General features: G+C 46.5%; 1 protein-coding gene across 4 annotated transcripts in view; it reads right to left on the bottom strand.

The window, feature by feature from the left end:
• Positions 1 to 21115, bottom strand: part of LOC144120756 (uncharacterized) — a 37406-nt gene that overhangs the window by 12247 nt on the left and 4044 nt on the right. For 3 of the 4 annotated variants that reach the window (XM_077653427.1, XM_077653430.1, XM_077653429.1), the window contains exons 2-4: positions 19040 to 19451; positions 11243 to 11636; positions 10246 to 10430 (exon numbers count right to left, since the gene is read on the bottom strand). In XM_077653427.1, coding sequence (XP_077509553.1) covers positions 10246 to 10430; positions 11243 to 11636; positions 19040 to 19451 — 991 coding nt within the window. Of the gene's footprint in view, positions 1 to 10245; positions 10431 to 11242; positions 11641 to 19039; positions 19452 to 21115 lie in introns of all 4 variants that reach the window. The other variant, XM_077653428.1, reaches the window with a different exon arrangement.

The following is a 21115-nucleotide window of genomic DNA, read 5'->3' as shown; positions in this document are numbered from 1 at the left end:
TATTGCAAACATACACAGAAACGAGCATAACAATAAGGGGTGCAAACAGAACTCGAACTAGATTCAGGCTTACTTAGTAACACTGAAGTGCAGAAACAAAAACTGAATTGAAATAAAGCACCAAATGCTGAAAATTGCATTTGCAAAGCAATTACACTTGAAGAGATATTAACATTTCCTTTCTAGCAGCACATTCATTCACAGCATGTTGCACATAGAACTTCGCGTTGCTACTGCGCATGAAAAGGTGCTCCTGCAGCTTTCTCCAGAATGTGATGGACTTTTCAGCAACATCTAAGTCGTGCTGCCATTCAATTTGTCGTCACCTTTATACTTAAGGGGAAACACTGGTCTTAGAATAGCCAAATATGGCCAAAAAAATCGGTTTTGAGAAAAACGCATTTTCAAAATGTTTGTACCTTCAAGCACCTACCCTCAAGATATTAACGCTGAATTCGATCGGGAAATACGGCAAAATCGACTTTCAAAACATCAAGGGAGCCCCGAAATGGGTGAAATTTGTTCGAACTTCCCGCGCGTGCAGCGGGCGATGCATCCAGCCAATCGGCGCCATCTTGGAATCGTTTTGAAGCTTGTTTCTTTGTGCACATTTTGCTGCATATCAAAATGGTGTCGGTCAATGAGAATGACCGCAGTAGCCGGTTTTCCGAAGGCCATTTCTTGGCCGCTAATTGGCTGGAGGGCACGCGCGAGGCATGCCTCTCGTCCGAGGCCTACCATTGGCCGACACGACCGGCGCACCATTGTTTTCTTTCTCATTTTTTTTGCGCCGTTGTGGTTACCGTTTCGCACGTTTGACCGCGTCTCTTTGCATAGTGCTCGCTTAGCTAAGTTTCTCGGGATCTTTTTGCAGTTTCTTTTTTCCTACATCGCATACTTTGTAAGTACAAAGTAACTGATGCCGGGAGACATATGTATGTATGTTTCAAGAAGACGACACGTAGCACGTACGGGAGAAAGCGCCGCCCGCCCAATGCGAAGTGCGGTTCGATGTCGGGACGTTCGACCGTGCCGGATGATTGTTCGCAGCTACAGCGAGCGTCGCCTACCTCATCGTATGCCCTACATTCGACCGTGACGGATGAGGATTGTTCGAAGTTACAGCGAGCGTCGCCTGCTTCATCACCTGTGCGATGTTCGACCGTGCCGGATGAGGATTGTTCGAAGTTACAGCGAGCATCGCCTGCTTCGTCACCTATGCGATGTTCGAACATGCCGGATGAGGATTGTTCAGAAGTACTTGCTGTTGGGCTAGTTGGTTCATCATAAAGTTGAATGGCGCAAGGGAACGAACACAGGAAGACACAGAGACAGAAAGAGCGCCTGTGTCTTCCTGTGTTAGTTCCCTTGCGCCATTCAACTTTATGAGGATTGTTCGAAGCCTCGGCTAGCGTCGCCCGCCCCAACGCCTGATCAATTTGCTCCAGAATCCAGGCCCGGTCCCAGCATGTTTTGTTGACACAACATGGAGTTTTACACAGCGGAGGAGATTGCTGCGCGCACGAAACACGCAGACATGATCAAGCCCGGCATGGGTGCAAAGTCGGCAGCACAGCCTCAGCTACAATACAGACTGCAACATCCTTCATCGCAGCCCTGAAAAGGACCAGAGAAGGCTGAAGAAAAAAACAACAGCCTTTTTGAGCAATAATGCAGAAAAAAAAAAAGTCTCTCAAGGAGGCACAGTGGAGACAGGTCCCCAGACCACAGCCCCGGACAGGTGTAGATCACCAACGTGAACCACTCCAAACTGGGACAGGTGCAAATCACCATCATAACGGATGAGAACTGTTTAGTGACGAAGCTTTTACAGCCTTCATGCAAATAACTGGCAAGACACTAATAAAGTATTGCCACTGTCTTGGCTACCTTTCAAGCTCATGAATATTACTGAATTCTTAATGGCATATGCCATCCTGACCTTGGATTGTCTATGATATCTTCAGTTTTAGCTCACATATTTAGAATCCGAAGACAGTATTGAAAATGGGAAGAATATGTCATTTTTGGTGGAAAATATCACAGTGAAGCTACCGACCATTCATCTTATAACATATGGTCAAACTTCAAATGCATTTTTCTCAGTTTCATATTTCTGGCCGATCTCCTCACCCTTACGCAGGATTTTGATAACTTCAATTTGTGTAACAAGAATAACCTTGGTACCATTTTCTTCGGAGAGAAATAAGGTACCCGATGACATTCTTACTTTTTTTGTTTAGGCCACGCATAAATAGCAATCCGCAATTAGCTTAACGAGTTGCAGTGTCAAATACTGCAACCTTTTACTGTCAACATAATATATCATGATGACATGCCTTTACAGAAAAACAAAGAATGTCATCGGGTATGGGAACTCTCCAGCTGTCAATTCATGCAATTAAAAGCAACAAAACTCAATGAGAAAGTTCATTAAAACTGTGTAAAAAATTACCTAATTACGCTCTAGGCTTTGTAAGATAACTTTTGATCTAAGACCATCAGCTAAATTATGTTTACATTTTTGGAACCGGAAGAGAAAAACGCATCTGTGTGCAAAATTTTATGAGATTCTAGCCATAAATAAAAAGTTAGTTTTAAGACCCTCGTCCCCCCTTAAGGTGACTGCTCGCATACCGTATTTACACGATTGTAAGTCGACCCTTTTTTTGAAATTTAAAATTCCGAAGTGGGGGGGTTGACTTACAATCGAAACGAAATCTTGAACTGCCAATAAAAACAAGAAAAACAATCTATCAGGGACGCTACTGCAATGTTAGAAGTTTTTGTTTGCTCTACAGCTCCAAGCGTAGCATTCAGGTATTCCGCGGGCTTTTTGGCCAGGATTTTTCATTTTTTTTATTTTTACTGCGCACATTGTTACCCACCGCGATGGTTCAGTGCTACTGAACAGGATACCCGGGTTAGAACCCGACCGCGGCATTAGCGTTTCGATGGAAGCGAAACGCAAAGGCACCCGTGTGCTGTGCGATGTCAGTACAGCAGGTTAAAGATCCCCAGGTGGTCAAAATTATTCGGGAGCCCTTCACTACGGCACCTCGTTCTTCCTTTCTTCTTTCACTCCCTCCTTTATCTCTTCCCTTACAACTGGGTTTCCGCCGATATTTGAGACAAATACTGCGCCACTTCCTTTCTCCCAAAACCAATTTCATTTCATTTCACTCGCGGGAAGGGCCACTGTCCCGCTGTTCCAATCGTAGAGTCTGCGCCAGCGCCCGGGAGTGTCACTAGCTGATGGAAGAGCCGCTATTTCAGTTGGCTGTGCAATACGTAACAGCGGCGCTTCTGGGGAATGCCGATGTTTGCTGGAAGAGCCGACGCCCCGACACCGATCACTCTTTGTTTGGTGGTGCTTGGAGTTGGTGCTTTTGACTCGACTGCCGGCCGTGTCCTTCGCCATGAGCTCTCCAGGTTCGAAAAGCATTTGGCACTCATTCACTGCAGCATTCAAGAGGGAGGCCATCATTTACACCGAAGAAACCAACAACTGCGCGGCGGGCCGCAAGTTCGACGTTTCTGAACGGTTGGTGCGGGAGTGGCGGAAGCAGCGAGACAAAATTTTCGATTGCGACTCCAAGCGAAGAGGTTTCCGCGGGCCGAAGTTGGGACGCTTTCTGGAGCTGGAGGTCAAGCTTGCAGTGTATGTCACCGAAATACGTGACCGGTCCCTTCCAGTGATGCGAAATGATCACGCAACAAGCCCGGGTCTTTGCTGTGGAAGCTGGAATACTCCGAGCAGATTTCAAAGCCAGCAGGGCTTGGGCTTCGAAATTTATGAAGAGGGCTGGCTTCTCTCTTCGTCGGCGTACTAGTGAATGCCAGAAGCTGCCTGCTGCTTACGAGGAGAAAGTTCTCGCCTTCCATAGGCACTACCTCAAGCTCCGCGACTCGCGGCGATACCTGCTCGGCCAAATCGGCAATGCGGACCAGACTCCCGTCTACTTCAACATGATGAGCAACACAACAGTGAGCGTGAGGGGAGCTCGCGAGGTTAAGCTTCTCACGACAGGAAACGAGAAACTTCAGTTCACTGTTATGCTATCATGCTTGGCAGATGGCACAAAGCTCCGACCATACATCGTCTTCAAAAGAAAAACTATGCCAAAGGAAATGTTCCCGAAAGGTGTGATTGTGCGAGTGAACGAAAAAGCCTTTATGACGGACGGCTCAGTTATTGATTGGTACCATCGGGTGTGGCTTTTGAGGCCAGGGACATCCCTCAAAAATCACAATCCGAACCTCCTCGTGCTGGACTCATTTCGCGGCCACCTTACCGTGAAAGTGAAGGCAGAGCTCCGAAAAGAAGATACCGGTACAGATATGTTGGTGATTCCCGGCAGTCTGACAGGGCAGCTGCAGCCGCTAGACGCTGGCATTAACAAGCCATTCAAGGACTTGCTCCGGTGTGAGTGCGAGTGGCCGGCGGCAGAAGGGCGGGAACTTACGCCAACGGGGCGCGTGAAGAGAGCCTCCCTGAGGGCTGTGTGCGGGTGAGTGATTTCCGCTTGGGCGGGCCGTTCCACGCGATGTCGTGGTGCGGTCATTTAAAAAGTGCGGGCTTTCCATGGAGGACGATGTGCTGTGGGATCGCAGCGGCGACGACGACGACAGCAGTACCACTGAAGATGACTCAAGTGAGGATGAATAGCCCATCTATGCAATAAATTTTAGTTTTTGAAGCGCTCCACCGGTGTTTTTTTTTTTTTTTCAGACATGCGATTGGGGGGGTCGACTTACATTTGCGTCAACTTTTTTTTTCTTTCGGACATGCGATTTGGGGACATGCGATTACAATCGTGTAAATACGGTAAATGCTGCCGAAAATGGACACAGGCATTCAAGAAGCTTGACTTGTGCACAGCGGAGCGAGTGCAACAAATAAAATTTATGAAGAGGCCTCTAAGGCGTTGGCGCGGTGATGGTGCAGATGGGCACCGTAACGGTGGTAAAAACTGACAACAAGCTTTTGTAGGACTGTGTAGTATCATTGGCGTCATTCTCTTCCTTTCTTTTCAGTGTTTGTAGCAGAGTTAGCACCTTGCCATGATTATGAATCACATATTGGTCAGCCACGAAGCTTAGGATTTTGAAAAAACAGTTCGACCTACACTCAAGTAAATACAGTAGCTAGACTTACTATCTCAGTAGAGGATTATGATAAATCATTTATTTTTTACATGCTCATACATCAATGCGGCTGAAGCTGCACTTTCAGAACATTTCGCAAAGCATTTAGTGCAGCCCTCTGCCCCATAGATATAAAACCTTCACAGGCTGCAAAGGTAGGAATGTGGCTTAGTGCTACATCGTGCCCAACTTAAGCAGCACCAACCGTAGCTGGAACTCGGCAGTAGGTAAAAAAATATAATAATGGCTATTCCAGAAAGAGGCCATTTTGGGAAATACAGTCGACGAATGAAAATTCGGACATGCTTGATTGATTATTCAGACTTTTTCGTGGCACTGCGACATGGCCCATAGAGCCAATGTATAGGAGCGCCTGAAATTTCAGACACACCGCAACTGACTGCTCGATTTTTCGGACCTCGTTCGCACTCGCCACCGAAACCCAAGCCGCCATATAATGCGTACAGTGGAACCTCATTAATTCTAACTGCAGGAGAGATCGAAAACTTTATCAAACAAAACGAAATTCAAGCTGAAAGGGAGCCTCTTAACTTGCGATTCTGAAATTCTGCGTGAGTTGGTACCTTGCACCCGAGTGGTTTCAAATTCGCACTGGTTATGGTTGGTTATGGTTAATGGGGTTTAACGTCCCAAAGCGACTCAGGTTATGAAGGACGCCGTAGTGAAGGTCTCCGGAAATTTCGACCACCTGGGGTTCTTTAACGTGCACTGACGTCGCACACTACACGGGCCTCTAGAATTTCGCCTCCATCGAAATTCGACCGCCGCGGCCGGGATCGAACCCGCGTCTTTCGGGTCAGCAGCCGAGCACCATAACCACTGAGCCACCGCGGCGGCTGTCAAATTCGCACTGTTCTTGAATGTTTTCCGCTGCACGAACTTGAAAAGCAGTCAGAGTTCACGGAACTCATCTGTGCAGTCTTTCGTTTTGAATACGGAAAGAGGTAGCAGCGAAGCACATGGGAGGCATACGGCTTTAAGGAGACAGCGAGCGCGGGAGGAAATGGTAGTGCATTTCAAAGCGAGGTCAGCGTACCCGCGGCAAAATGCACCGCAACCCTGACTTTTCTACAGTAAAGCCATAAACAACTAGCGTTTTGATGACAGGCAAGACGCCTCTCATTGTACGCAAGCCACCGCAGAGTGCACATCGCCGGATACGATGCTGATTTTGGCTCTAGTTAGGCCTAATGACGACAGCCAACACCGACGGAGCGCTTGCTTCGGCTGTTTTTTGATTCTTATTGTTTCGCCATCTTCGTGCTCTCATTCCGGGCCCATCGTACTGTGGGCGCAGCACAGTTCCCGCAGAGGCGTGTTCGCTTTCCAGTTTAGACTTTGTCCCGACCCGTGCGTTCATTGGCGACATGCCGAGGGCAGCACAGCCAGGCCGAGCTCGTGAAAGCGGTCACCGCCCCTCACCTGGCACATGTCGCGCGGTGAAATTTAGTCATTAGGAGCTTCAAAATGTGTGCAATACAACTGACCTCTTCCTCCAGCATATTAGCAATAAGTTCGTGATTTTTTCGGTGCAATTTGATTTTCCGAACTGCCCGATTTTTCGGTCGTTTTCGCGATCCCTAGAGGGTCCGAAAAATCGGCCATCGACTGTAATCCAAAGACCTACTGAAATTCCACAACCTGAACAATGCAGAATCTGACTTGCAAAAGCCATGAAGACATCTTATGGTTTTAGTCCTGTTTGTTGGGTTCCAGCAAAGGAACACACGCAGGCAGTGAATTAGAAAAATTACCGTAAAAACCCGTATATAATTCGCCACGTACTATTTGTGGATCCGAACAAAAATTTTCGAAGTTGCTCGAAGTTTTGGTTTCGTTATTGCGGAGTGGCTATGTCTTGGCTGTGCTATTGGCGCATGGCTACAGATTGGCTTCGTTGCTCTCGACAAATGACGTCACGATGTCGTTTCTTTGTTTTTAATCCGTTAGGCATGCGGCGGGGGGGTGGGGGTGGGGTGGGGTCGTGGTGTGCCGTGTGCTTATTGGCAACGCATGTGCTCGCATGTAAACCACACTTTGTAAAGTGGATGTTTTTTTTCCGAGAAATATGTCAGGGTCTCGAAAACAGTACTCGGCTGATTTCAAGCGAAAAGTGATTTTAGCTATGGAGAACATCAGCAACAGTGTGGCTGGGAGGCAGTTTGGTGTTGTCGAGGAAAGCATTCGTGGATAGCGATGACAGAAAGAAGCCCTTTCCGCATGCAGCGGAACGCGACGAGCTTTCACGGCCCCAAGAATGGCGCATTCCCAGAAATTGAACTTGGCCTGACGGAGTTCGTATGGCAACAGCGAGCCACACATTTAGCTGCGAGCATGGAGCTTATGCAGGCAAAAGCTGGAGAGCTTGCAAAAGAAAAAGGGATACCACGCTCTGCTTTCAAAGCGAGCAAGCACTGGATCCATCGCTACATGAGCCGTGCTGGCTTTTCACTATGCTGCCGGCGGATCTCGATTGCACAGAAGCTGTCTGAAGTGTTCGAAGAGCTGCTTGTGAGTTCTCAGCGTCATGTTAGTTCTTTGCGGAAGTCAAAGAACTTTCTGTTGGGCCACATAGGCAATGCCGATCAGACACCGGTTTACCTGGACATGCTATCGCCCCTCACCGTGCACGAGAAGGGGTATAAACAAGTTGCGTCCGGTCCACTGGCAACGAGAAGACGCGAGTTACAGTCATGTTACTGTGCACAGCAGATGGCCGCAAGCTCCCCCCCTTACGTGATCTTCAAGAGGAAAACAATGCCGAAAGGTGAGGAGCTGCCGAAAAATGTCATCGTGAGATGTCATGAGAAAGGGTGGATGAATGAGGATCAAGTCTTGGACTGGGTGAAGTCCGTGTGGAGTAGGCGACCTGGTGCCCTGTTGTCTCTGTCGTCCATCCTTGTGCTGGATGCGTTTCGTTGCCATTTGGCCGACTTGATGAAGAGGCTGCCTCGCAACTGCGGCACTGAACTCGTGATTCCTGGTGGGATGACGTCACAACTACAGCCTCTTGAAGTTTGAGTAAACAAACCCTTCAAGGACGCAGTCAAGCGGTGCTACGCAGAGTGGATGCGCTCAGGTGAGCCCCAAATGGGCAGCTGAAGTGGGCTTCGCCAGCCACGCTGTGCAAATGGACCGTGGACGCGTGGGCGGCCATCCCAGAAGATCTTGTGCGTCGTTCTTTTAAGTGCAGCATCTCGAACACCCTCGACGGCACGGAAGATGAGTACATTTGGGATGATTTGTCGGACAAAGAAATGTCCAAAGAGAGCACTGCTGAAGATGAAAGTGATTGAAGTGAAGTGCGGGATGCGATTTGAATAACTGTCTTCTGTGAGCTTTCGTCACTCATATTATATGCGGGTAAAACTTTTTTTTTTCCATTTTACATCTCTAAAACTTCACCTCGTATTATATTCGGGTTTGTATTATAAGCGGGTTTTTATGGTACATACCCTGAGGAACCTAGCAAGGCATTTATGTGAGCAGCACAAATTCTCACATTGCTCAACGGTGCCTTTAATGCCCCTAAGAACTCAATTACACAATATGCAGCTCTCCTGCAAAGACCGCCTCTGTCTGCGGGAACACAACTGAAAAGCAAGCTGATGACCAGCCCAGATATGCACTCCTCAAGTCGGCATGCTGTGAAAAGTTGACCAGGTCTTCAACTAAAAACTGAAATGGGCCTGCACTGTAGAAGTGTAGCACGATGTACATGTGCCTATCAAGGTTATCTGTGCTCTTCTTTAGATGTCGGGATGTCAAGAGCCTAGCCACTATTGCCCCAAACCTTACCAAGGTGAACTGATTAAGCTGGCCTCTCAGTTGATCCTTCGGCACATGGTTCCCTACATCTGATGCAGATGTGAACGTGCACCTGTGCACTTGCACACTTTTGAAAAGCATTACGTACATGCAGAACAAAGTCCACAAAGCAAGCAAGCAGCGAAATGTTCACCGGCAATGTGACTGTCGAGGAGTGCTCAGAGTAGCACTGGTGCTACCTCAACTCTTTTGACAAAATCATCCGATCTTTTCCTCCACTCGAGGAGTGATACGAATCAAAGCTGATTTTTGAAATGCAAAGGAAGTCTCAAGAAGCATTTAGAGTAGACTTTAGAGTCAAGGACTGCTTATGGAAGAAGCAGGTGCCTCCGTGACCGGTTTACCGGCGGAGACGCCACTGCACGCGCTCTGCTCTAGCTCGACCATGCTGTCCCTGCCTCCGCCACTCTCCCTACCCAACTCAGAGCGACATTGCGTGAGCCACAGCAGAGGTGGTGGCGCGTGCTGCCATAGTCGCGCTGACGCGATCATGAAACATTTCGCTACATTTAAGACTTAATAACGGGGTTTTGCTGTAAACATTTTCAAGGTCATTTCACCTACATTTATTTTGGTTATCGGTCTGCAATGTCCTTTCGAGTCTTCTGGCAAAAAAAAAACTGCATGCAATGAAAAATCCCGAACCTTTTTCAATTTCGTTATATCCATAACTAAAAAGGCAAATCACATTAGTACAGTGCTTCATTAAAAAAAAGTGAAACAGTAACCAGAATTAACATTTATTGCAGCGCACACAGCGAAAGCAAACCAACCCACTCCCACGGGACTGACAATGCACAAAGTTCAGCACATGACGCTGGTCTTACAAAAATAGGTAACAGCAGCTAAAATTCTTAATGAAACCATGTCAAGCTATTTCATGCTGGTATTGGGCACATGCATGAAACATTTGGAGTGGGTAACTTCGCACTGAAATTCTCATTAGCTAGTCAAGTGGCACCACGGCACAAAACAAACATGCTTAACTGAGTTGACCTCCTGACTTGCACTCCTTCATGACTCAACTGCCTAGGATGGCAAAGTTCGACCCTGAAGCCCACTCATTCAAATCTGCCACAACCTTTCTTTAGCATGACAGGTCAGACGTTGATGTTCCTCTGTGATGTTTTCAAAGGTTAAATTATTCCTCACTTCTCAAGGCCTCTGGAAGGCCGACATCATGCGTTTGATGGTCAAAGTTCTTACTTAAATTATGCTGATGAAGAGGGAAAGAGCTGTAACACTCACTGCCTCTGCCAGCGCCCAGTGGCAGGGTTGTAGAACCCTTTGGGAAGAGGTGGCTCTCCACGCATGCGCCGCTGGTGGTTGCGTCCATCGTAATGTTGCTTCGCCTGAATCTCCGAGGTGAACGCCACATCACAAAGCTTGCAGAATTTCTCCAGCGTTTCAGGTACAGGCCGTTTGCCACCATCCTGCACCGGGACAGGTGTGGCAATAATTCACTGCACCCTTGCCCGCACAGCCATCAGCCATAGTATTTTACAAACACAAGAGCCATGCATGCAGCTATTGTCCTGGGGAGTAACCATGAAGCAGCGCAGAAGCAGCACGTTAGCTTTCATAATTATGTGCTGCTCAAGCGGAGAGCCTACAGGTCAGGTTTGGTTTATAAAGCTTACCACCCCAAGGCGACTCTGGCTAGAAGGGATGCCATAGTGAAGGGCTCCGGATAATTTTGACCATCTAGGGTACCTTAACGTGCACTGACATCGCAGAGTACACGGGCCTCTAGCATTTCACCCCCATCGAAATCCGACTGCCACGGCCGGGATCAAAACCACGTTTTTCGGGTCACCGGCCGAGCATCGTAACCACTGAGCCACTGTGGCAGCCTGCTTTCCTCGGAAAGAATCACAAATCCATGAACTCAATGCTATCTTTATCGGTCGTTCTCACATCAGAGTTCACAAATCCAGTCCTAAAGCTTCTATCCTCCAATGAAACCTCGCTACTCTTTAATGGAACCCAGACAAATCCTATGCGCTTATTCAAATGCTATCTCTGGCTCCCTAACCATTCAATCGCAAGGTAGAGAGAAGCTAGGAAGATGTAATCTCAATAACGCAGAACAAAATGAACTAGTACTGAGGGAGCCTCAGTCCGCTAACCAATGCCAAGGGGACTTGTAGAAACAATGGCTAGTGGACTGAAGCTCCCCCTCAACTACTGATCATTTTGTTTCGAATAATTCAATCACAAATTATCAGTTGCTCCAAGCACTCACCCCGGTCGCTGTCTTACTGGCATCGCCCCCAGATGCAGCGGCAGCATTGAGCCGCAGCTGCCCGATGCGGCCCTGGCCATGCTGGTACTGCTTCACCTTCTTGGCATGGCTCTTGCCAACATAGTGGGCCGTTGCCTGCAGGCTGCCATTAAGCTTGGCATCGCACAGCTTGCAATACAGTGCCTGGATCATGTCCACTGGAATGCCGTCCCGCTTGGCCGCTTCTATTGCAGCGGTCAGGCCATTGTTGCCTGCACTACTATTGCTGATACTGCTGCTGCTGTTTGTGTTGGTGGCTGCTGCTGTGGTGACTGTGCTCTGGGCAGAGGCTGCAGTGGACGAGGAGGATGTTGTGGTACCATTTGTTGTCGCAGCAGGCTTGGTAGTGTCGCTGCTGGCTGCGAGTGAAACAAAGCGATGAGACTCTAAAATGAAAAAAAAAAATAAAAGAATGGCTGCAGCAGATAGCTAAGTTCCAGATGGCACAGCACAAACACAGAAACACTGCCATGCTATGTCCTTTGGGACCCAGCTGTCCACCATGTCGTGTTTCTACTACAGCGGCTGCGTTGTGACACCATGCCCCAATCCCTTCTCACCAAAACTTTTGACTGTATTGGATACAACCAGACTATGAGCTCTGGTGCTAAGTCTGCATCGTTTTCAGCAAGTCCAACCTAGAAAACCTGCAGGCCTTAAAGGGCCACAAAAAAGGTGTTCGAGCTTCGCTTTAAAACGCCTGCACTATGTAAAGCACAAGCCACCGAGCGCTCATGATGCGTGCAAGACCTGAAAAGCGAGGGGGAAATTTACGATACATTTTAAAAAATTCTTGCTTCTGCACCTCGCAGCAACGCGCGGTGTCGGCCTTTCGTGCGAAACCTGGCACACGATGTCATGTCTTGCAAGTGCCATCAGCAGCCCGGGGTTATCATTGTTTCACTGCGCCTTATTCTTGCAGCTACTACGGCCGCAGCCACCTCGCATGCGCTGGCAGCCAGCTTAGGTAAGGGTGGGGCCGAGTGGGTGGGGCCAGCGGAGGAGCGCTGATGTTTTTGGCGTACGAAAATTGACAAGAGGAGAGGGATAGGGGTGAAGACGCGGAAGTTCAAATTTTGACTGCATATTACTCATCTTCCACAAAAAGCATTAAAAAAAATTCTTTCTGGTGGATATTTGTGAAGCAGCATCCTTTTAACATGCCAGACATACCGCAACTTGATTGACAGCCCATTTCTGAGGTCCTTTAACGTTCAGGAGAGAAAACAGTATATAGTAAAAAATTTGTAGTAGAAAGCCTGCCGCAGCACTTCCATATGATGCAACGCTCCAGTGTTGAAGAGCACTTAACTTCACACCTATCAAGACATGGCTACCGAGAGCGAAAAAATAATTCACTTTCCTCACGCCCTGCAGGATGACTGACCTCCCGCCCAACCATGTTATGCATCACACTAGGGAGCTACGCCCATGATACAATTCCCTCACAGCAAGTAGCTACTGCTGTTGTCCGCATAAGTGCCCACACAGGTTGCATGAGGCAATGGCGGCGTTTCATTAAAGAACCATAAGGCCAGAGCCAACACCATGCTGCCATGGTGTGCCTGCAACAAGTTCTCTAATATAGGCACCCTTGCAGACACAATGTAGACATCAAAGTTTCAAGTACAGCGAATTCTCATTAAGAACCCCACATTAAATGTACAGCGAATTTTCATTAAGAACCCCACATTAACGACTTTTTTCAGGTTTATAACTTTTCAAAAATTTCCACCAGAATGCCTATATGTTCAAATAACAATTGCTAACAATTTCTGCTAACTGCTGCTAACAATTTCAAAATACCAAACATTACAGAGTACCGTGCATATTTGGCCACCCATAGTAAAGGCACCTCGCAATTATGAACTTGCATCGGATTAACAACACCGAACACACAACTGAGGTATTCAATTTATGGCAGCATCCCTCTGCTCATTACCATCATCATCACTCTTACACACGAAGCTGAGTGTGGGTATGTTGACAATGGAACAACAAACCATGTGACTTCCACCATTTTTTTTAAGGGTAAGGTGGTACAGGAGGTCTCGGCAGCCATGCTGCCTCGTTTTTCTTTGTGCTTTTGCTAACGCGTGTGTTCACCTGTGCCGCCGAGTTTTACATGGTGCTGAGGCAAGTGCTTGACTGAGTTCTGCTGGCCATCTTAAGAACAAGCAATGACAGTTTTCGCTAAAGGAGAAGGCGTGACCACGAATGAATGGCAGCGTCTCCGAGATTAATCCCACAGCTCAGTTTCGGTCGCGCTTTTCTGAGCTTCACGCCAGGCCACAGTGACGGCGGCTCGACCAGCCAGCATTTACCGGCCAACATAACCAAGCCTACAAACGCTAGAGACACTAATTAGCAAGACCCTGATGTTTCCATCCCCCCCCCCTCCCCCGCTCCTTCTCTACAGCATCCAGAGAGCAAGGCTACAAGACTTTATGAACAGATCCTGCCAAAACTTCAATCAATAATTATTTACTGACAGGCAATTATATATATATATATATATATATATATATATATATATATATATATATATATATATATATATATATATATATATATATATATATATATATATATATATATATATATATGTTTTTATACAGGTGGGACCCCTGAATTCGAGTGCAAGGTTCTTTGATTAGACTTCAGATATTTTTTCAGGCTGAGCAATACAAACCACAACTGCAAAGATACAGCTTTTGCATAAAATGAACACAAATTTCAATGAATAATCAGCAGTGGTAACAGAAAGTGCATGTTGGCCACTACTAAAACCCTATGGTTAGTTACTGTGGTCCTGAAGTAAAATGAAAGCCTGTTTTTGCAGGGTGGTTTTATACAAAGTACCTTTCCAAAAATCACCACACTATGAGGATTTTGTTTGGTACTCAGTGACAGCCCAAAGGCATATTTTTAGCATGTGCCATGGTTAATTAACCGATTTAACCAATACAACTTGCCTAATACAAGGTGTCTTACAAAATCACTGCTTTAGCTTTATTTCATATGCACTGCTGTACTTGGCCGGCACGAGGATACAATACAGTTGACTCCCCATAATTCAACCTTGAAAACACTGGGCATTGACAGTGGCAAAGCATCAAAGCGTCAGTCAGAATTAAGAGTGTTCAAAATTGGCAGACACACTGTATGATGGAAACAGGTTTACTTGATTCGAACAGTCCCGTTTTATTACAACATGTGGAAAATGATGATGAACGAGTGACAATGCGATACCATCCAGCGATTTGAGTCTGTGTGCTACTTTGTTTAACGTTGGAAGAGAGAGAGAGAAAAATATATGAAGTTCCTTCTCTCAGCTTGTGCCCTCCAATAATGACTGAGAACTAGAAGATTATGGAGATCTTTGTTTGCATTCTATTCCAGCAAGCCCATTAACTATTGCCTTGCAGATGAGGTCAACTCTATCCAATTTTTCTTATAAGCAAAAGTGATTTTTTGGCTTTTTGTGGCTATGCTGATAATAGTCAGGCAGCAAAAGATGGGCTTAACGTCTGCTGATAAATTTGGATCTAAAAAGGGAACATTTTTTTTCCCACCACCCAATTCAAGCTCCTGATATTAACCCTTTCATTGCAGTGTTTTTTACTCCCCGCTGCACACTCCCTGCAGGGCTTTTTTTTTTTGCATGTTAGTTTCCTGGAAATTTTATGCTAGTAACACAATGGGATGCAGGAATTTTTTGGTGGTAGGGGCTCCTCATTGCTCTGACAAGGCAGTTAGGCAGACTGCTTCCTTGTTGTCACTATCATCGGAGTACGAATACATAAGCTGTTCTTGAATTTCTTTGTCCGTCAAAGCGCGGATGCACGTGGCATGCTGCTTCGTCATGGCTACTCTGCTGAAACAAAAACTAAGCGATGCAGATGTAGAAACATGCCTTCCATCTTTTGTTTAAAATTTACCCTACAAGTTCTATAAATTTATGGAGCCTCTCCACAGATGGCACGACATGCTTGCATGTTTTTTTTTACACAAATATTATCGGGACCGGCATGAAGTGAGCTACAAGGCCAAAACGAGTTTACTCGGAGAAGCAGGGGGTAAAGGGGGTGTGCATGTGTGGTCACCCGAGTTATCTCTGGAGTGGCAGTGAAAGGGTTAATACCAAAAGGCACTGCATCATAAACATTTCTAAGTGAATGATGGTGTAGCCTGCCCTCAGAGATCTGCACACAAATCGATCTTGATGTCGCAGCAATTTTGTGTATGAAAGTAACTACAGTTGAACCTCTATGTAACGAACCTCTATGTAACGAATTCCTGGATTTTACGAAATTTTTCAATTCCCCAGCACATCCCCCATTGAAGCCCATGTATAGGCGACCTCCATGTAACGAACTCGTTGCGGCAGTTGACCTTGATGTAACGAATCCGTGGCTCTGATCATCGAGCTGTATCTTGTAATGTTTTGCCCGAAATTTGACCGGGCAGTGCGCAACTTTAATGAATATTGTTTAAGTAAGTTTTTATATTAAAAGGTAAAGTAGACCGCGAGCAGAACGCTTGCAATCGCAGCAAACAAGCAGACCTCAGTGATGATGATGATGTTGAGCGCCGCTATCGCCGCTCCGTGGCAAGCGTAGCAACTTTTAAGCTTTCATTTTGTAGCTTGACACTAGGTGGCACTTATGACAAATTTTTCGTGGTGTTGCGGCGCAGTTATGGTAAGCCTTCTTCGTCAGCGTGTTGACGTGTGTGTGTTGGTGTGTGTTTACGGTGTCGGTTCGTTACGATGAGTTCTGCTGTGAGGAAACGCAAAGTTTTGTTGCTTGAAGATAAGCTCTCGATTTTGAATGCGGTTACCGCCGGCAAAAAAAAGAAGGATGTCGCTGCCCGCTTCAATATACCAGCCAGCTCCCTGTCAACCATTCTTGCTGCAGAACAAAGCATCCGCAGTGCGATGGAGTCGGGCACAAGCGCCCAGAAGAAAAGACTGAAGACGTCGACGTATGCTGATGTGGACAACGCCGTGTTTGCATGGTTTTTGGACAGACGAGCACAAAACGTGCCCATAAGTGGCGCGATTTCGCAGCAGAAAGCCATAGATTTTGCTTGTATCCTGGGCCACGACGACTTCAAAGCGAGTAACAGCTGGCTACAAGGATTTAAAAGCCGGCACGGTGTCGTCGGAAAAGTGGTATCTGGCGAGTCTGCCTCCGCAGACAGCGATGCTGCTGCCTCGTGGGTGGCCAAGAAGCTTCCCGGCATTTTCAGCCACTATGAAGCTGCCGACATTTATAATGCTGATGAGACGGCCCTGTTTTTTTAAATGTTACCGAGCCGCACGTTCTCACTGAAAGGAGAAGACTGCCGCGGTGGAAAGCAAATTAAACTCCGCGTGACGGTTTTGCTTTGCGCCAACACTGATGCCAGCGACAAGCGAATCCTGTTTGTTATTTTCCGCAATGCCCGATCCGGATGTTTTAAAGGAACAGGGCGGATGCCAGTAAAATATGTGGCAAACTCCAAAGCTTGGATGTCGCGGGCAATTTTTTACGACTGGCTGAAGGAGCTCAACCAAGATGTCAAGCGACAAGTTCGCAGCATTTGTTTGCTGCTTGACAACTGCTCCGCGCACCATGTGGAAGGCCTACAGCTTTCTAAGGTCGAGCTGCAGCATTTGCCACCTAACTGCACTTCTCTGGTACAGCCCTTAGACAAATGGGTTATTAACAGCTTTAAATGCTGTTACCGGCGTCGATTGATACAGAAGATGCTCCTGGACATCCGCCTTGAATGGCCAACAAAAGTGGATATCTACCAAGCAATCGAAATGCTTGCTGCGTCGTGGCAAGAGGTCGGATCACAAGTGATCACCAATTGCTTCGCCAAGGCTCAGGTAAATAAGGCCATTCAAGCTACAGTCACTGAAGACGAACCTTCAAGCCCACCCGAGGTCGCAGAAGCGTGGGATGAACTACGCATGAACGGTGGGGTGCCCGACGGTGTCGAGCTGTGCAACTTTTTGTTCGTGGACAACGGCGCCGTGGCTACGGAAGAGATGACTGATGCGGCACTTGTCGAAACCGTTAAAGATAGCCTTGAAGGTGACGGTTCGTCAGAGCCTGATACGTTTTGTGCTGTTCCCACCGCGAGGGAACTGATGGACGCGGTGGACGTTCTGCGCCATTTCGTCGGCTCGCAGGACGATGAAGCAGCCATGGATGCCTTAGTTTCCTTGGAGCGCCGAGTAGTGGCTTCGATCGGGCAAAAACAGCAAGCGAAAATTACGCAGTTTTTCTCTATTAAATAAATTCTTTGAATGGCGAGTTCACTTGAATTGATATCTGTCGAATTTTTATTTCGTTTTGGCATAATCCTTACCAGTCTTAACCCAAAACTGCATGTAACGAAAACCTGGATATAACGAAAAATTGCGAACTTTTTTCAATTTCGTTATATCCAGGTTTGACTGTAGTGGCAGCAGTACCAGTTTCATATCCTGGCCTTCTCAAGCTTATACCGGGTGTTTAGCTGAGATGTTCATCAATGTTTAAAAAAAGATTTTTGAGTTTGAGACTAGCCCAGCAATTTACGCTCGAGTTAGAAGAGCACACCTTTTGGCATAGCACTGTCAGCGGCGTAACGTATCAGAATAAAGCTAGGACAGAGCTAACTAGTAGGTTTGGTTAACAAATAATTTATAGTTAACCTTTTAACTATCACTATTAGTCTCCTAAATTATTGAGACGCCATTGTAATATTCATATCAGTTTTTATAATTTCGAAAGCATGGCTACCTTCAGCTTTGTGGCCCAACATCGTGCTTGGCGTGTGTGTTTGGCAACATCGTGCCAAACACACACGCTTCAGAGAAGCTTGCAGGCAAAGCAACCTCTCCAGTGCATGCAACTTCTCGAAATAGTCAAAGTCTATTGGGCCCATAGCACCGAGGGTACCTGTGTTCTCGAAATTCTAGTAACTAGTCAAGATCAGTTAACCAGCCTACTAGTTAGCATGTCTTAGCTTTATGCTAATGTGGTACACCACTGACCAAGCTATACCGAAAAAAAAAAATGCTCTTCTAACTCAAAAATACTATTTAAAAAAATTGCAGGAAATCTCAAGCCAAACACCCAGTTTAAAGCTCCGTTTTCTGAAAAGTAGCTTGTCTGACATTAGGGAATGAGGTGATCTATCAGTAGAGGTCAACTTCATGACAATGGCAAGCTGGACTAGTTGGTGGTTCATTCTGCCAGGTAACCAATGCACAAACAAACAATTTGAAAAGAACATGTTCTGGATGACAGCACTGTACTTACGACGAACATATTAATGAAAAAAAAAACAATAAATAACACTGGCCTTGTAGGTCACAAGGAAACAAAAATTGAAACACAGGAGATACAAGACAGTAGTGATCTCAAAATTGGGCAAACAATTATCAAGCAAGGCACAGAAAGCTGCTATGTGTGGATGGCTTTTCATTATGAAAGATACAGTGCTCTCTTAGATATTAAACTGCATTTTCCATTAAAATCTTACTTGTCGGCAAAGCACTGCATCGTCAGCTGTTTGTGCACGGGCTAACTAACAGAACGAGGCTGTAAATTCGTTCCCTATATCCATTTCAGGTATAGCTGACACCTTGCATGACTTCCACTACCCAACTGTACAAATCAAGCACTAACTCCATTTGAAGAGGAAGCACTCAAAGCTAGGCCACATGAACAAGCTTTAGCTGGCTTAAGCCCATGCCCACCGCGCGCTATGCTCTACTTGCCTTGCGCTGAATCCGCACCATTTGCAGAAGGTTTCTTTTCACTAGCATCAGTGCTGGTACTGTGGTTGCTACTGACAGAGTTGGTGTTGTTTCCAGCGTTGGGGTGGCCATTCTTGGCCTTGCCTCCTCCGGCTGGGTATGGGCTGAACTTGGGCGGCCGGAAAAGTGGCCGTGAACGCATGGCGCCGGGGCCTCGCAGGAATGGTGGCGGAGGTGGTGGCGGTGGCCCAAACACTCGCATGGGCGGCCTCATGGGCATACAGTCCCTACCGGGGCCAAACACACCGCGTGGGGGTGCACCCCCAGGTGGGAAACGCGGGGGTCCAGGTGGGAACTGGCTGTAAGGCCCTGGAGGCGGTGGAGGTGGCATCACTCCTCGGAACATCGGGCGCGGAGGACGCGGGAAGGCTGGGCAGCAGGAACAGACATTGGGTGAGATTGGCAGCTAAACAGTAGTTGCTGCTCTGGTCGAATTTAAAAGCTTCCTTGACCACACACAGCGCCACAGGTGTATGCTTACAAAGCAACACTTGGTGATGCCATCACTAAGAATCCAGGCACAACTGCTCTCCTCAACAATAAAAGTAAGGGCCTGGCAGTTGCAAAAAATATGTTGCACCTTGTTAGGCTGCAAGGATTATCTTTCCCTAGTGCATAAATAAAAATAATATTCAGTAACAAAAGCACATGACACTACGTTGTAATGGCTCCAAATGAAGTAGGTGCCTATACACAGGAGTGCCAGCACATGCCAAGGGTGGGACGACATGCAGCGAGTGGCAGCTGCACAACCTGCCTCCACTGCTCATTTATGCATGCAGTCGTAATCATTTCAGAGAAAACACTTCATGTGTTTACACTACTGCTGAAGCCTAACACTGCTACAAGGTATTAACACCATGCCTTGAGGCCATGCCTGAAGTCGAACATTGCAGTTTTGAGAGGGGTGGAGGCACCAAAGTTTTGTTTTTGTTCTTTCTTTGGAATGATGTGCATGACATTAACAAAATCAATCCCTCACATGAAATTTGCTAACAGCTATTAAACAGTTCATAATTACTTTTCTCGTGCAGTTTCAGTTTCAGCACTCAAATGGTGATTGTTAATATCACAGGTGCTGTGTGAGGAATAGAAAACCTGCAATACACTGACTGCTTTATTGATTTAATCAGTTCCAACTTTTACATGGTCTGCCCTAGACAGTCTGGCTGCCTCTAAGCCAGCGCAACCAGTCCCTTGACTGGTCCCCTGTTTATAGGCGAAATAGAAGAGTTAACCACCACCCAGACACCAAAGTGGCAGCAAGTGACCAAATGCCTGCTACACTGCAGTTTTTCTGTAGCGCACATGATCTCAATGATATTTAAGATGCTACAGGTATTTTTCAGCTGCTGAAACATGTCGCTATGGCGAAGAAATTCAATTCGATTTACTTACTGTGCACAGGCTGATTCCAGATAAGGATTCATCTTTACTGATGTCTTACTCGATTTCAAAAGAAAAAAATTTGGTGTCTCTACCTCTTTAACGCATTAACCAATTTTTATTTCCAAGTGCTGGCTGCATACAATGAATGCTTCTTTTGATATATAGTGGGAAACAACTTTTAAATGAAACAGCAGTTAAAAAACCATAGCCCATGGCCCGCACAGCGTTGTATTACTCGTCTAACCAATCATACCAGTAAATGAAATCAGCATTTTAACGTTTGATTGCATTGAAGAGGCCAGAGGTATCAAAATTATTGCACTTATAGTTTGTGTTGTGTTGGGTTTAATGGCGCACAAGCATCTAAGGCCATCATGCCCCAAGCTCAAGGTATAGGAAAATTGTTTGCTGTGGAATTTTATAAAAATGCGAAAAAACATCGGTGGTGCAGAGGGCCTAAAAAGTTAGTTCGTACTACCTAGTGGTAAAAAAGGAAACAGAAAATATTTAAAAATGGCTAATAGTACAAGCTTTAAAGAGGATCGCGCAACCTCAACGACCATCCTTGTCTGGGCAAGGATCTCAAGGCTCCCGACAAATTAAAACCTCAGCATTCTTCTCACGAATGAGAAGGTGGCTGAGCT

Source organism: Amblyomma americanum, chromosome 2 (genome assembly GCF_052857255.1).
Source record: "Amblyomma americanum isolate KBUSLIRL-KWMA chromosome 2, ASM5285725v1, whole genome shotgun sequence".
In the NCBI taxonomy this organism is placed as follows: domain Eukaryota; kingdom Metazoa; phylum Arthropoda; class Arachnida; order Ixodida; family Ixodidae; genus Amblyomma; species Amblyomma americanum.
This window is presented reverse-complemented; position numbering and strand designations above follow the sequence as displayed.